General features: G+C 44.9%; 1 protein-coding gene across 3 annotated transcripts in view; it reads right to left on the bottom strand.

The window, feature by feature from the left end:
- The window catches only part of elf1 (E74-like ETS transcription factor 1), a 44906-nt gene that overhangs the window by 4380 nt on the left and 24116 nt on the right, over window positions 1–16410 (bottom strand). For 2 of the 3 annotated variants that reach the window (XM_030396871.1, XM_030396870.1), the window contains exons 2-9: window positions 7226–7549; window positions 6660–6716; window positions 2906–3080; window positions 2057–2161; window positions 1770–1931; window positions 1548–1631; window positions 681–873; window positions 165–506 (exon numbers count right to left, since the gene is read on the bottom strand). In XM_030396871.1, coding sequence (XP_030252731.1) covers window positions 165–506; window positions 681–873; window positions 1548–1631; window positions 1770–1931; window positions 2057–2161; window positions 2906–3080; window positions 6660–6716; window positions 7226–7297 — 1190 coding nt within the window. In that variant the 5' untranslated portion in view covers window positions 7298–7549. The remainder of the gene's footprint in view (window positions 1–164; window positions 507–680; window positions 874–1547; window positions 1632–1769; window positions 1932–2056; window positions 2162–2905; window positions 3081–6659; window positions 6717–7225; window positions 7550–16410) is intronic. The other variant, XM_030396872.1, reaches the window with a different exon arrangement.

Raw genomic sequence — 16410 nt, 5'->3', positions numbered from 1 at the left:
AATGTTTTTTTTTTTTTGAGCACCCACTGCGCTCCAAATCCAAATAAAAATTAAATTAAATCATTCTTCTTTAGCTGACAGTCCTTCTCTAAAGCCCTCTGGATGACTCACAGCGTGGAGAACTTTAACAGTGTGTGTGATTTAAACTCTTGCTCATCTCCTACCTCATAGCTTGTGCCTGTTCTTGGCTGGCCTGCAACATGTGGACGGACTGGAGGAGCTCCGCCTGTCCTCCATGGTCGTCGCCGTACAGGAATTCATCACTAGGTTCCTTTTTCATCTGCTTCACTGAGACTTGGTGTTGACCGTGAGCCCTCCCGTGCCCCTTGGACCCTCCGCGCACCATGGACCGCCCGTTGGTGGATCTCTGATTCCCGTAGCTGCCGTTGCCATCGGAGCCTGCGTCTTCGTCCTCGATCACCACCAGATCTGCCGGCATCTCTTTAAACTGATAAACAAGCCGCTGTCCCTCCACTTTAGCCAGGATGCCTCTCTGATAGTAGTACCTGGAGGAGAAATTTAATCAGGAGATAGGCGTCATCATCATGCAAATTCAACCCAACCCTGTAAAAATTTTACACCGTCCTTCTGTAATCAGGAACACATCATGTCTGCAGGGCTCACAGCTAAACGGGAGCTAACGTGCCTGACGATGAAGCTCATTTGCATGTTCCCCTCACCTGAGAGCTCTTCCCATGGTCTCATAGTTCATGTCAGGCTTGTTCTTGTGTTTGCCCCACAGCTTCGACACAGCCTTCGAGTCCACCAGCTTGAAGATGCCTTTCTCCCGCTGCGTCCACTTGATGTATTTGGGACAGGTGTTTTTATCCTGCAGTAAAGCCAGAAGGAACTCCCACAGGTAGATCGTGTTGCCTGCAAATTTGGGGAGGGGAAAATAAATTACGTTTTTTAACATTCAAGCATTTCAGACATTCATGGCGGTGCCTTGGAGCTAAAGACATCTATAATTCATGTAGTAATTTAAGGTTTCTCTTATAAATGTTATACAGCAGCTATGGGCGTACAGGAGAAACGACTCTTTTCTTCTAACCAGTGTTGTGTCAGGTTTTGTGCATGGATAGGGAATTAATTATACCAAGCCAACGGAGTAGACTACTCTAATTTGTGAGATTCTCTGGCCAGAAGTGGTTAAAAACAGCAACGCTCCCAGTAGCCGCTTGAATCCCAGACACCGTGACAGGGTGATGTATATGTGTGCAGCTGAACCTGCCGTCCCCAGCCCCCCCGCTCATTGTGTCACACTGTATGGTGCAATGAGGTTTCACATCGAGCAGCGCTGGTCTGCTTCTATCGGTAGAGCATCAATGTGCCCTCCAGCCTGCAATCACTTCTGTTTCCCTGTGAAACACAGCACTCCGAGATCCCCTCATCCATTAACTCGCCCAGATTCAACCCCGCCGGGCTGCAGGGGTTGAGGACTGCTGTTTGCACACTCCACAGGAGGAAACAGAGCGCACACAAGAGGAGGAGAGACCTTGATTTTTATTGGCTCATTACAGAGAAGCGCACTAGTTAGTGAGACTTACCTTTGCCCTCTTTGCTCTTCTTCCTGAGTGGCAGGTTAGGGGTGGTGATAGGGGAGCAGGGACGCACCGCCCGCGGCTTCCGCACTATGATTCAAATTGAGGGGTAGTGTGTTATAAGGCGAGAGGTCGCAGTGAAATCATCCAATTACCCACAACACTGAAATTTCAGCACAAGAGATAATTCCTATGCTCTAACAAGGAGGAGGCGGACAAGAGCTTTACCTTTGGTTTTTTTCTGCGGCTTTAAGGGACACTTTTGGGGTATCTCATCCATGGATGAAGTGTCCTCATCTAGCGACATGTCAAGGGCACCATTATCCATCTGGTCCGGCCTCAGAGGGGCGTACGTCAAGTCTGACTCCAGCAGAGTGCCGTAGCTGTGAACTATACATAAATAAGAGGAACAGAAACACAGACGAGCCGTTAATAGACCATTAAGAAGAGTTTCGTGCTCAAAATAAGAACAATGTCGGATTACACCTGTGGCGTAAAAATGCAAAATAACTTACTCATGCGCTTCTCGTCCAGAATGTTGTTTGGAGACTCCATGTTCAGAAGAGCTGCTGCTGCTTCGTTCGTCTCCATGCTGTCCTCTGCGCCCGAGACTGTTGTTTCTGTCCACCAGACGACAACACATCCATCAGCCTGAGATCCTCGTTAGTAACTACCTCGCATATTTGTGGTGTTTTGATGCTTTAATGTCTGGCTACCCGACCTGGCCCGTTATTATGTCTTATTTTATGTTTGCGCAGGCAATTTTTGTTGTTAGGCACACAAATAATGGATGAATAAAGCACATGGAGCTCTTAAGCAGGATGAGTACGGGCTAAGAAATCTTTTTTCAAAAGTGTTCCACTGAAACATCCGTCTCTCTATTCACCATAATTTGTATCAAATTCTCAAAGTCCTATCGGAGAAACTTATTAAAAAAGTATGGACCTGTGAAATAAAGTATTACATCGATGGTGAGATTCATATTTAGTTTCATTAACAATGTGTGTGTAGTTTTAGGTGCACCGAACTGAGCACAGGATGCACAATATGGATTACTTTTACAGCTGACTTGAAAATCGTTAATTACGTGCCTCTCCTGGCTTGTACTGATAATTTCACATTTTTATATTTCAAAAGAAGTTCCTAAGCTGTAGTTTATTCACACCTGAGGGCAAGAAATTCTAATGTGTGGCGAGAAAAAGATGGACGACTTAATATAACACTGTTATAACTGATAAAAGCTTTGTTGTGTTAAGGCAAATTGCGAACACGTTGCCTCTGAAACTGTAAGAAACATCAACAGTATAACGGCCGATATATCATACATTTGTACTTTAAATGATAGGAGAGTAACCGGTCTTTACCTGAGAGGTCCACCCCTCCCACCAGGATGGAAGGCTCCTCCACGACGTGTAGAGTCGTGTCCACCATGATGCCGTTCGTCACCTCGTCAGACTCCAGGCCGGAGTAGACCTGCAGCAGATCGGCTGCCGGCACCTGCTCAACGATCACCGCTGGGAATACTGACGGGTCGTCCAGCTGAGCACAGAGAAAGGACACACACACACATACAGAGAAAGAGGTAAGAGACGCTGTAACGCGGGAGCCATTACTGGGAGGCAGGGGACTGACGGTCCTCACACATGTGTATATGCAATAAAAACACAATTAATTCCTCCACTACACATCATAAACGCAATATAAAAACCCCAGGTGACATCAGATTAATGCTATAACTGGATTTGGTGTCTTATTTTTATTCCCTTGTAAAATATTGAAGATTCATACTCAATTTCAGCTAATGTGGAGGCAGATAGCATGGAGGAGAGCTCATTTCTGCCGTGTTGCGGCGGCCCACAGGGACCCGCTGAAGAAGACAGGAACCAGCTGTTTGATTTGGCCTACTTCTCCCAAGAAGTTAATCTTATGCTCAGGAATTATATAAGCCCAAATGAATGTTAATGGTTCAATCATGAATTGCAGGCAAGCACCCCCTTCATCATGTCCTGAACGTGCTTTGGGAGTTTTTCTAACCCTGCCGTCTCATTTCAGGGCCGATGCAGGAAGGAGCGAAGGGACTGAGGGAATTACAGGAGTCTGGGCCAAAGGATTGAGGACCGTCTGAGGAGTCCAACATACCTGAGAGCTCCTCAAACACAGACACCGTCAAGAGCGCTCACCGGGCGCTCGGTTCGTGTCAATGGGAGGGAAATTGAGACTAAATCAGTCCTTAGAATGCGTCCTCTAAAGCTCTTATTATGATGTTTTTTCTGTTCTAGTGGCCTTGAAGTGACGGCTGTCAGTTTGTTTATTTCAGTGTGAGAAGAACATACAACGACACAAGAGGCCAAGGCAGGTTTAGACAGGTTTTCTGCCGTAATCACAGCTTTTGTTTCAGATAAAAAAAAAGGTCACTTCAGGTGCTTTGATGACATACAGCTCAGGGTCAGCTGACCACCAGCAGATGGCAGCAGATTACACTTCAAAACTGAAGTGAGATCTTTTCTTTCAACATGTCAGTTCCAACCTGCTAATGCAACTGGCTTTGGATGTGTTAGGAATGGCTTTTGATCGTATTACACTGAAACAAAGACATTTTGATTACATGTTCATGTTAATTGCACAACGACAAGAGAAGAGTATTCCATCTCTGACTTGCGTTAAAAGATTAGTGAAACTGAATGCAACTGGACAAACACGTTCTTGATACCACGCTGCCTGTAATCAGAGCGTGTCGTTCGATATGCTGGCCTACAAACACTGAGCTGAACCTTTGCACCGTCAGCTGGACCGCGAGCGACTGAGACGTACCACGAAGCTCTGGTGTTAAAAACGCACAACAGAAACTCTTGGTGGTCACTTTCCTCCTTAAATACACTTGTGAGTATTATGTGGTGCTTTTTAACAGATCAATTAAGTCGTGACCTGATTAAAGGAGGGACAGGGCTGAGGGAAAGGTGCAGCGGGAGGAACATGAATAAAGGCGTATCTGTCTCTTTACACAAGTGTCCATTGTTGCTCCGGACCTCTGGGGCATACCAGGTGTCTGGGCTGTGAGCCGTGGGGGTGGGAAGAGGGGGCCGGTGGAGCCCACACTCCCATTTCAGCTACACTTTAACCAGGAAACTAACAGACCGACTCATTATTTGGACACGGTATTGAACAGTTAGGCAAAGAAAACCCATTTCCGCCAGTTTGAGGAAAAGAATCGAGGAAAACTTAGCCTTGATAAAAAAAACAAAACAAACATATATTCCCACGGTAAATCATAAAAATATCAGATAGAAAGTCTAAATTATAATAAAAATGTTGACTTTTGTATCTCATAATTAAGATTTATCTGATAATTGTGCCTTTGTTTTCTCATAATTGTAACTTTTTATCCCAAAATGATGAGTTTTGAATCTAAGAACTTCAACGTGTTATACAACAATGTCGTAATTCTGATTCGTATCTCGCTTTTTTCAGCAAGCTTGGTTTTCATCTTACATTTTTCTTTTAAACTGGCTTGAACGGGCTTCCATAGGCTTCCACTCTGGAGCTGCACCCATGGCTTGTTTATGACGCTGCACGTAATGTCCGTGTCTGTGACTGTTGAAGATGGCTCCACAAGATGACTATCATAACTCTGAAGCTCGACAACAAACAGCTTCTGTCATCTGAGCTCATCTCAGCTGCAAAAACCTCGAGGGGCTAATAAAAACCCTGACTTTAGCTTTGACTACAGACGCTATCAATGTCTCGCTGACATGCGCTGAATGTTTCCCATTAATCGGAGCCTTTGGTAGACATGTTATCGGTCAGCGAGACGGCGAGGCTACCGCGTCTTCTCGTCTGGGCTTCAGTGATGTTTGCTGTCCTTGAGTGAGAGTCGAGCATGTGTGAACAGACGACAAAAGGCATTGTGTCTGTCGGTCTGATGAGCTCCTGAGACAGCAGCACCTCCCCCCCCCCCCTTCCTCCTCCCACAGAAAGTCTTGAATCCCACGCAATTTGCTGACAGAGCATGAGGCGTCTTAAAGCTATTGTCTCTGATGTTGTTTCTACAGGGAACACCTTCAAACTAGTATTCTCATGTTAACCAGGTGGTGATTTGACATTTTAAAAAAAAGCGTGTTTCAATGTGCAGGGTAATGACTGCGGAGGAGAGATTTACACCTGTGAGGAGGTGGCGCTCTCAGGAGAACCGGCGCCCGGCATTTAACTGAAAAATAATATCGAGCGCCATAAAGGCTTTAACAGCTTCTTCCTCTTTGTTGACTCGAACAGTGTTTCTAGTAGGGAAACAAGAGCGATAAGAATCAGGCCCATTTGCATTTCTGAGTTCCCCATTCTGCCTCTGAAAGCAACAGCATCTGTGCAAGCTGTTCCCCCTCAACACCCAGCTCTCTTCTGCTTTACCTGCCCAGCCACAATGGAGTCCAACTGTCTGTACACTTCCAATATCCTCATAATCACGATATTTGAGAGTGTAGCAGCCCGTAGCGTGATACTGTCGGGTTTAAGAGCGAGCTGTTTACCTAAAAGCAATATGCCCTTTTTTTGTTTGTTTCCTGCAGCTCGAAACGTTCGAGACGTTCATGTTTATGTGAAAAGAAAATAATCTCTAGCCTTTGTTGGATCCGAACTTGATATCCCTGCAGTCATTACATGATACGATTTAGGGAGCTACTTATTGACCTAAAAACCAATACAGCATGGCTAATCATTACAGAACCTACCCTATGATTTCACTCGGCTCTAACAGCTTTATTGTGGCCAAAATAAATCTTTACAATCTTATCTAACAGCAGCAGCAGAAACAAAATGGCCACTGCAGTAGTGTTCGTGTGTTGTTCCTTTTTGAGGGAGGGGGGTATTTCCAGGCTGTGGTAAAAAAAAGGGGCATACTGTTGCTCAACAGGCTGAGTGGGTGCAGCAAGGAACAAAACTGTAGCACTGGAACAATACAAAGACCTTTGAGTGCCATTATCCAATCCCTTTCCAAGCAGCCTTGTAACTGGTCGGTCAGGTTGGGCCTGAACCGGTGCTATTCAGGGATCCGATGACAACTTGTCACTCTTGGTGCGCACACACACAGATACCAGTACACGTAAACACACATACAACCACACTTACAATCAAGCCTGCTCCACAGGATTCAGAAGCGGGTGTGGGGATGAAATAACTGCACACCTGACCGGGCAATGAAAAGACACATAGGCACAGGTTCACATGACATACACGCACAGTTACCTCTGTGCCATAAAAGCCCCGCCCTTTCCCTCCCACGCACCCTAAACCCGCTGCAGGTTTCTCAATCTTTCCACTTCTGTGCTACTGGCAGCCCGTACTCCTCTCTCTCTCTCTCTTCCCAGAGCTCCATCCTCCCCTCCTGCCTGCCTCTTTCCCTAACATGTAGTGGGAGTTAAAGATCACAGGCTCTGAGCCACAGCTAATCCTCATCCCTTAGTGACCATGCTGTTGACACAAGTCTTGTTTACGCTCCAATGAAAAGTCTTACATTTACCAACAAGATCGCATCTGCTTGAAAATAGTGGATCATCGAACGCTGGTTCAGAGGTAAAAAAAATAATAATAATAATGAAGCAAATCCCGTCTATAAGCCCTGTCGTGCATAAAAGCAACATATAACTGGATTAAAAGGAAAAGTTTGAAATGTGCTTCTCCAGTGTGATACTCACCTGGTTGATTTCGTCCATCCCGTTGCTGGCAAATTCGAACACCAGTTCGGTGGGCTGTACCGCAGTCGTCATGGCAGCGGAGTTCAGAGGGCAAGGAGCAGCCTTAAAATATCCCGGCTACGACTACTTCGGGCTCCTCAGCTTCCACCTCGCAAAATGGCTTCCCCTCTCGTCCTCCCGTTTCTCTGATCTGGGGCGGTTGGGGCGCTCCGAGAGAGAGAGACCACGAGCCGGGTTTCAGAGGAGTGCTGTGGCCCAGGTGGGAGCAGCCTCGTCCCTCTCTGACACGGAGGCTGGGTCCCGCTGCGCCTGGAGCATCTACACCTGGAGGAGAGGCAGAGCGAGAGATGGGGGGGCTAAGGTTAGGAGGTATATTAGATCACTTTAATTTCGCTGAAAGGCAAGAGAGGCAGGGAGGAGCAGAGGTAGCTCAGAGGAAGAGTGCTTGTGCAGGGGGGGATAGAAACCCAGAGTGAACCGTTCAAATAACCGATGTGTGAAGTTTAAGTAGGACAACATATCTGGTTGTTCGTGGCTGAAAAAAGCCACAAGTTTCAGCAGAAAAAATCAGAGCACTGGCTGATTCCCACCACCCAGACTGACAAATGCAAGTCCAAGAAAGCAACGTCTTCTTTGCTCGCCATAAAATAAAAAGTCTGCAGCGGGTTTCAGGCTTAACGACAATGCAAATGTACTCTTGCAAGCATTACAAAGCTACATATCTTAAGCTTAACATCAGAGATATGACACTTTCAGTCTCATTCGTCAACTCTGAGACTTAAAGTTTAAACTAAGACTATTACGACACCAGAATTTAAAACTTTGTTACGATATTTGTATAAAAAATACGATACAGAAAGGAAAAACAAGTCCTAGCCACACAAATTAGATAATTCTTTTTTGTCTTGTTCTGGAGCTCAGATAATGTCACTGAACACGCACAAACACATTTGTACTTTAATATGTGTATGTATTGTAAATTTCAAAAGGTTGACTTTACTTTGAAAAGGTCAGGAAACCAATTAACTCGAATTTAAGTTGTGTGATCAGTGATCATGTGTGTACGTTATTTTGATCAGTCCCTTAAATAATTAATGTCACTCTGTCAGATTTTACAGTGTGAATATATTACAAAGCCGAACTATCTATTAATTAGTCTATTATTTCCTCGATTAATCGTGTAGTTTATAAAACATGACAATATCATGAAAAACGATTATAATGTCCCTGAGCACAAGCTGACATCCTTAAATAGCTCAAGGCTCCAAAAATATTCAATGTACTACGATGCAGGACCGAGAAAAGCAGCAACTCCTCACTTTTTTATACCTGGAACCATCACCATCACCATTTGACTTCTCTGCTCGAAAAAATAACTTAAAGCTCATCACAACTGTAATTGCAGCTGTGAAATTAGCACAACAGCATCTCAGCGTACAGTCAGGAGGATCTCTCAGGAAATCATTGTGGTTTGATCACTCACGCCTCTCATCTCATAGCTGTCCCCGTCCCTGAAATGAAATCACCCCTTTCGCTCGACACCCTAGATCACAAGACTGAGCGGGCCGATCACATGAGCAGTGGTGCTGAGGTTCTGAGCAAACCCCTCCCTCTGCACAGAGACACGCAGGCAGGCGAGAGATCACTCGTGTGATGGTGCTCTGGAAGCCCCTCTGTGCCGAACCCCCGGGGAGTAACTGTGATCACAGGCAGCGGGGGGGCTGGGGGGGCGCTGGTGGTCTTGTGCTTGTTAGTGTGTGTGTGTTACTGTGTGTGTGTTGAGGTGTGTCCCACCAACCCGATACCCACAGGCAGGTTTCAGGGCTGGAAGACAGGGAGGGGCTGATGCTGGGTTGAAGAATAAATAAATGGACACCCCAAGGCCACAAAACCCCCCCCCCCACCACCACCACCCTCCTCTTTCCCAGAGACCAAAGAGCTGGCAGCAGTAAAGAAGCAAGAGATGGCGCACACACACACACACACACACACACACACACACACACACACACACACACACACACACACACACTATCCCTGCTTTTTCCACTGCTGCAGGGTGGAGCTTATTTGCTTTGAAATGCCTGTGTGACTGATGAAGTTGCATACCAGGCCCAATTGTATTTTAAAGAGGTGGTGGTGGTGGTGGTGGGTGGGGGGATAACAGCGGAGGAGGTGATAGAGAATGTCTGAACTGCTGCAGCTTGCAGGTCACAGGCGCTAAACAAATTCAGCGATTTAGTTCAGCATCCAGACAGAATAGGAACATGTGGTCGTGATGTCTGGAAAGCATCGTTCCGGGAGACAGAAGTGAGACGGAGGAAATGGGCTACTGTTTCACTCCAGTCAGTCCTTCCTGCTGTCTGTGCCGGGCAATGTCCATGCCCGCCTCTGCCAGAGCTGGTCGCTGCTGCCATCTGTCTGAAGCTCTTCAGTGCCCGGGTCTTCCTGGCATGTTATTATTTTTTTTTTTTCCTTTTGCGCTTGGAAGAGTGTCACAAGCTATTACCAGACTTGAGGAGAAAAGAGAGGGTATATTTTATCCAAGTGACTGAAGATCTATAAATCGTGTAAAAGACGAGCAGAAGACGGCGGGCATGTGTCTGCCCGCTAAAGTGACCACGCGCACCCACACATTTACACCAGATGCCCTCGTCTGCCCTCTGAGATGCCAGACCAGGACACGCCATGTGGGACGGGGTGGAAGTGCAGTGGTTTGTGTCGAATGGGATCACTCTAAAGTTTCCCTGCCAAGCCTCGCTGCCTTCTCCCCAGACAGTTAACGCTAAAAACCACCAAGTTTTGACTCCTCTTTTTTGCAGCCTGTGTTGTATTTATGGGAGCCGTTAGTGTGTGCATTTCAGCTCAACAGCCTGCAGGCAGGACTGAGCGTGAGTGATTCACAAATAATCAGCATCATCATAATCAGATGACAGGAAACACACTGCAGGAGATCAGCCAGAGTCAAGATAGAAGTAAAACTCTTTCATTCTCCTCTCTCTTCCTTTTGTATTCGTGCTGTCTGCTGTATTCATAATGCATCAGACTGTGTCAGTGTTCGTCTGTGTGTATTTTCTATATCCCTCCTGTCAGTGCATCATTGATCTGAATGGCCCAGTTGGCATAGTGCTAACAGCAGACAGGGGACACAAGAGAGCCAGCCATTAGTCAGACGCGGCGTGCACATTATCCCCGAGCACATGACAACAGCTGCCTTGTCCCAGCACAGGGGCCGGGTTGTAAACTGCACTTACTACGTCACGAAGAGGAGAAGAGGAGGAGAAGCAGCGAAGGGAGGGATTTTTACTGGGGATGTTAGTCAATGCATAATAGCCCACAGAGCAAATAGACTGCCTGTGACTCGCTCTGGGTGGGGCCTTGAGCATTTTTAGTGTGGTTACCAGGCGGGGCATCCTGGTGACCCAGAGGTGTTCGGTACAAAGTGTTAGCGCAGCGTCCCGAGCTTGGATCCAGTCACAAACACATGTAATCATGTCATTTACCGCCTCTCTCTGATGTAACTCTAATTGCAGCTACAAACACAAGAAAGCCGATTTACATAACTCTACACGGCATGTTTAAAAAGCAGCATTAAGTGAGTTTTGGCCACTTAGGAGCAGAAGGAGAGGCGGTACTGAGGTGTTATCGCCTTAAGAAGTTGTTACTACAAACATGATAGTGCAGTTACCTATTTCCACATCCGGCAAACATGGAGAAACATTAGCAGTTATTTTGTAAGTCGAGTTTTTGTCCGCCCAGTGAATGCATGGAATTCTAACTCTCATCTAGTCGATGGTCTCCACTGACCGCTAAGAGAGATATCCGTCTCTTTAGCTGCTAAAAGCTCCACTATGTTCACCAGCTAGTGGGCACCAACTTTGTCTGTCCGCTGTATGTTGCTGAGCAGCTAGTGTAGACTCTTTTTTAGTGTTCTTTTTTTTTTGCTGAAAAAAGCTGCCTGCTGGGAAAAACTAATGACAGCAGCAAAAATGAACCAAAACAGTAATGTTGGGGGCAGTAAAAAAACAAAACAATGTGCTGAAAAAGGCTAAAACGCTCCATATAGCTGAGGGGAACTGCAGATTTGGTGGCAATTCTATGCGGTTTTCACTTCAGATCTCTGACAGAGCAACAACTACTGATTGAGTTCATTAACCGTTAACCAATTAATCATTTCATCGATGTGTAATAATTGTGAAAAACAAGTTCCACGTCTTCATATTGCTGCTTTTGTCCAACCAACAGTCCAAAACCAAAAGAACTCTTCATTTATCATCATAAATCACAAAGCAAAGCAGCAAGTCCTCACGTTTCAGAAGATGGAACCAGTAAATGTTTGACATTTACAGACGTACAGAAGACGGCAATTAACTTTCTTTCAATCAAGCCAACCGTTGCTGCTGCAATTTAATGTCGATTGGCAAGTTATTGATAATGAATATAATCATGAGCAGCAGCCCTAAGGATGATCGCCACATGTACAGCTGATAGTTTGGCTCCATCACGGCTCTTATCTGTGACCATGGTGAGGATGTGACTCTGTATCGGTCCCCTCTTCTCTGACGATTGCGACTGTCTGTTACATATGGCAGCCTGGTGAGCAGCAGGCTGAGGAGGAGTATGAAGCAAACACCGGCCTACTCCACCCCTACAGCATGGTGACTGCCAGTCGCAATAACAACCAATTAGAGTCAGGATTCATGAACAAATGGAGCATTCCCAGAAGGCCCTACTTCCCCCGCTTTAGTCTCTTCAGCTGAGCTCATTGTTGACCATGAAAGGAGGTAATTTAAGCCAATTGAATGACTATGCAATGACTCACCCTGCATGTGGTGAGTGCAAACATTGTGAGATGCAAGAGAAGGACCAAGGCAAACTTTGCTTATCAGCCATTTTCAGCTCAGGTTACAAATATGCTGATTTCTCCAGGTGACATGATTGTTCAGCAGAGCCCTGGGCTGCTTACGATACGACAGTCACAGGACTTAAAGATGGCTGCTGCCGGTGTCAGAGAGCGAGTGGTATTCCTGGTATTTGAAGTCTTTTCCCCACACAGGTACGGACGCTACACAAATGAGAGGCAAAAACTGAAATGGACATAAATCAAGAGTCGTGTCTGCACTCATTGAACACCTGGAAGGGCTTTTAAAACTGACAGAAACAGTGATTTTACCCTCCATCATTTCAGCACAGACAGAATGAAATGTTAACCTCAAATGAGTCCTGCAAACGGTTTAGTTTTCTCAGTTCAGCAGAGGAACACCAAAGTACAAGATGGCAGAAACTGCGTGGGCTCACCGCTGCCATAGTATTGAATGGTTGTCAGCACAGACATGCTGTTTTTGCAGGATCCTCTGGGTTCCTGTAAAGGAAATGACTCAGTGATATGAGGCTTGAGCTCATTCCTGGAGCCCTGTGATAGGCCATGTGGGCATCAGAGGATCCTGGTCATCATTTCTGGACAGCAGTTCCCTTTTGGGTATTTTTTTTTTTTCAAGATGTCATTAAATTACACACCAGCGTCTAACAATAGTACTTTCACTGCCAAGGGAAACACAACCACTTTGGCAACGCAAAAACAGGCTTCGATTCAGTGAGAGAAAGTAAGTAATGACGACGTATGTAAGGGCTGGGACAGATACACTGTACAGTATAAATCATTATCGGGATTTAAGACTATACATCATCCGAGGTTTTGTATGTTGGTACAGCGAGATATGGATAAGAGTTTTCTTTTTCTTGTTTTAAAGGCTACACTGCAGTAAAGTGATTTTCTGAACTTACCAGACTGTTCCACTTGTTCTAACACTTGTCTTCACCCACTTGGTCATTTTATCCACATTAATGATGATTATATATCAAAAGTCTCCTCATGTTCATACCGCTTGGCATCACAACAATATAATCAAGGTATCTCATAATGTGGTGGTATTTGATTTTGTCACCCAGTCCCAGCATTTTGGATGGGCTTCAAAACATAGAATATCGAATTATTCATATCGATTCTGAATTCTTGAAACAGTTTGAACACTAACTGTTCATTTTTTACGGACTTGACATTCTATAACTAACTGCGAGTTGGCACATGCACCACAGTAGTTCCCACATAGTGCCACCTCGTCAGATGTAAATTTGAGGCCGTTTATCTCAACATCCTCTACTCAAGCCTTGTTACACTTATCATTTCATAAATATCGAGACTATTACCCCCCAATGTTGTGTTGTTTTTTTCCCCCCCATGGTATTGAACACAGTGTTGAATATAGGGCTGGGTATCAAACTTCACTATCAAGTTTAAAAAAAATGTCTTGTCATTCAATTACCAAATTTCAGCACCTAAGAAGTTCATCTCGTCAGCGTCAGCGAGCCAAAAACAATCCAACATGTGTATGACTACTAGTTTTTTATCACTGATTTCATAAATTAAAAAAAAAAACGTTTAGGAACCAGGACTGAACGTATCGGTGCCTGTATATAATGGTCTTAACGATACCAAGCTGTAATCAAATGTCAATATTTTTCCAGCTATTGTATCAAAGTGTGAATTCCAGTATCTTGACAACGTTAATCTCAATATAGCCTGCCAATATTCGATATCATTCTCAAGCCGTGATGTATGCTGACCTTCGTCTATTCCACATTTCAAGGTAACAAACAAGCAGGCAAAGCGTTGATTGAGTTATAGCAGCGGAGGAGGACAGAGTGCTGGTAAAGTGTTTGAGTAAGAAGACAGTAATTAAGGAGTTGCATCAACACCAGACAAAAAAAACACACAGCGGCGGTTTTCACCGCTGCTGCAGCCCTATGTCAGCGCCATAAAAACTGTTTTGTGTACAGTATTTTCTGTGCATTCTACGTTTTACTCACCAACCACCACCCAGCCTTGCACAATACAGCATGTCTCACCATGTTTCAAACTCCAACTCCACTTTATTGAGCTGAAGAAAGGAGTGCTTTCACTGCGATCCTCGGGCCACACCATGCATGTGGTGATAAAATGGCAGAAACAGGGCACAGAGGCGGGCATAGACACCGGCTAATAGCGTGCAGCTGCAGAACACAAGGCATCAGAAAACGCAGACGCCGAGCTGGGCTCTGTGTTCGAGCCAGCATTCACTCCGTCTGTCTCAAAGAAGAAGGCATTTGGGATCTGCCGTGCCAGGGCCAAATGAAGACTGAGAGGAAAACGTCACCTCGAGCGCAGGCTTTCAGAAGGAGAATGGAATTTAATCTCATCTCCTACGAACCTTGTACTTTTCCACTCAGGCTCAAGGCTCCAGGAGAAGGACCCATGCCTTCCTGTGACAATAGTTGTTTGTGCCAACTAGCACACTGTTAAGTATAAGGTGGCATTTCTTTTGGAAGATTAGACAATATCTTTAGTGGGATAACAGAGGATTAAGGCTAACAATATCCTAAAGGTCAGAAACTTCTCTTGAGACCAGACTCCACTTCTTTTTTGGTCATTTTTCATTCAAATACTTAAAGAGGCAAGTTTCCAGCTGAGATGTTACAGACTGTTTGCTGGTCTATATATACTCATCTAACATACATGTCGTAGTGCAGCATACTTGACTTTTTTGTTTAGGGCCACGGTAGGGAAATAAAGGTAGCCAGAAATATCAGTGACATATTTTAAAAACCGGGTAGAGAGAAAAAAAAAAAAAAAAAAAACACCCACAAACTGACCTGTGAATCTTGCACTCACAGGAACAGCATCACTGAGAAGTGGCTGTCTGCTGCTTCCTGTCTGTTAAACCACACTCACAAGAAAATGTCTTCCTCTGTGTAAGAGCGGAAAGTTCTGAACTCCCCCTCCTTCCTTCTCAAACAACACGCAGTTACTCTCGTAGATGTGAGTCTTGTGACACAGGTAGCATTTCCTATACGAATAAAAAAAAAAAAACAGCTACTAGAAATATCTTTGCGTAACGGTGACGTAAAAGACAGAAACGAAATTGGATTGTTTTCAGATAAGGGCGAAGCTCGGTGCATTGTGTTTGAGTTGGCAAAACTCAACCGAGAACATGTTTTAAGCACATGAATAACGTGTTTTACATATTAAAATACCACGCTTTTCTAAAATACGACCTGCAAATGAAACGCTATCAGGTGTTCTCTCAGCTTCTTATGTTTTCAAGCCTGCATCACTCGAGCTTGTTTAATGACAGTGACGGTGAATTAAAGGATCACAATAGGGCTCTCAAAGCCACACCTGCCTTTTGCAGACATCTCTCCCCCACAATGCTGACACAAGGCGTGCAAACACAGACAGCATTACTAACCCCCCACCCCTCCACACACACACACACACACACACACACACACACACACACTCTCACACACACACACACACACTCACACACACACACACACACACACACATCCCTTGCTAGGCCCCATGAGTCGGTTTTACAGAAATTCTCAGAACAAACTACATGGTTCCTGTCACATAGCTTTCACTTGTAGGTCAGAACACGAGTACATCACTGAACATATGTGCTGTGTGTGCACAACTAGAGCACCCCGCAAACTTTTTCTTTTTTTTTTTCATGAGCAACTGAGAATAACTGCCCCCAAAGCACAGACGAGCCAGTCATTAACACTTTAACATCTGCTGAATTATCTTCTTGTTTCTGAGCAAACAAGAAGACTTGAAACGAATCCACACAAATCCAAATCACAATAAATCATCCAGGAGTGCACAAACGTCTCGGTAATATCGCTGCTGTCTTACCAGATGGATCCAAAACTAGAGAAGCACGTTTTAACCTGACAGATGCAGCCCATTTGTCGAAAACTACCCCAGCGGCCTGTTTCTATTATGTGGCAACAGGCCACATGTCACAGATAGGAAGGACCGAGTTGTGAAAACATGACAGGAAATTGCAGCAAATCTTTAGAAAAGACATCTGCGCCCTCAAACGTTGTATTTTGATGGGCTGCCGTGATGTCCACAAGGCTGTGAGATTTTATTTAAGCATCTGGATGCTGTCAGTAACACTGGACCAACAAGGAGCTGGGAAAGTGGCGTCTTTTGTAAATTACCCCTCAAGAAAACACAATAAAAAAAAAACTGAGTTGATTGTGGCAATTAGACTGAAGCCTGATCTTACAGCTAAGACTCTAAAAAACAAAGATGTGTTAATATATATTTTGAACATTTAATATGTATTGACCAAGGA

Source organism: Sparus aurata, chromosome 18 (genome assembly GCF_900880675.1).
Source record: "Sparus aurata chromosome 18, fSpaAur1.1, whole genome shotgun sequence".
NCBI classification, from domain to species: Eukaryota; Metazoa; Chordata; class Actinopteri; order Spariformes; family Sparidae; genus Sparus; species Sparus aurata.
The sequence above is the reverse complement of the archived record's forward strand: the minus strand, read 5'-3'. Positions and strand labels throughout refer to the sequence as shown.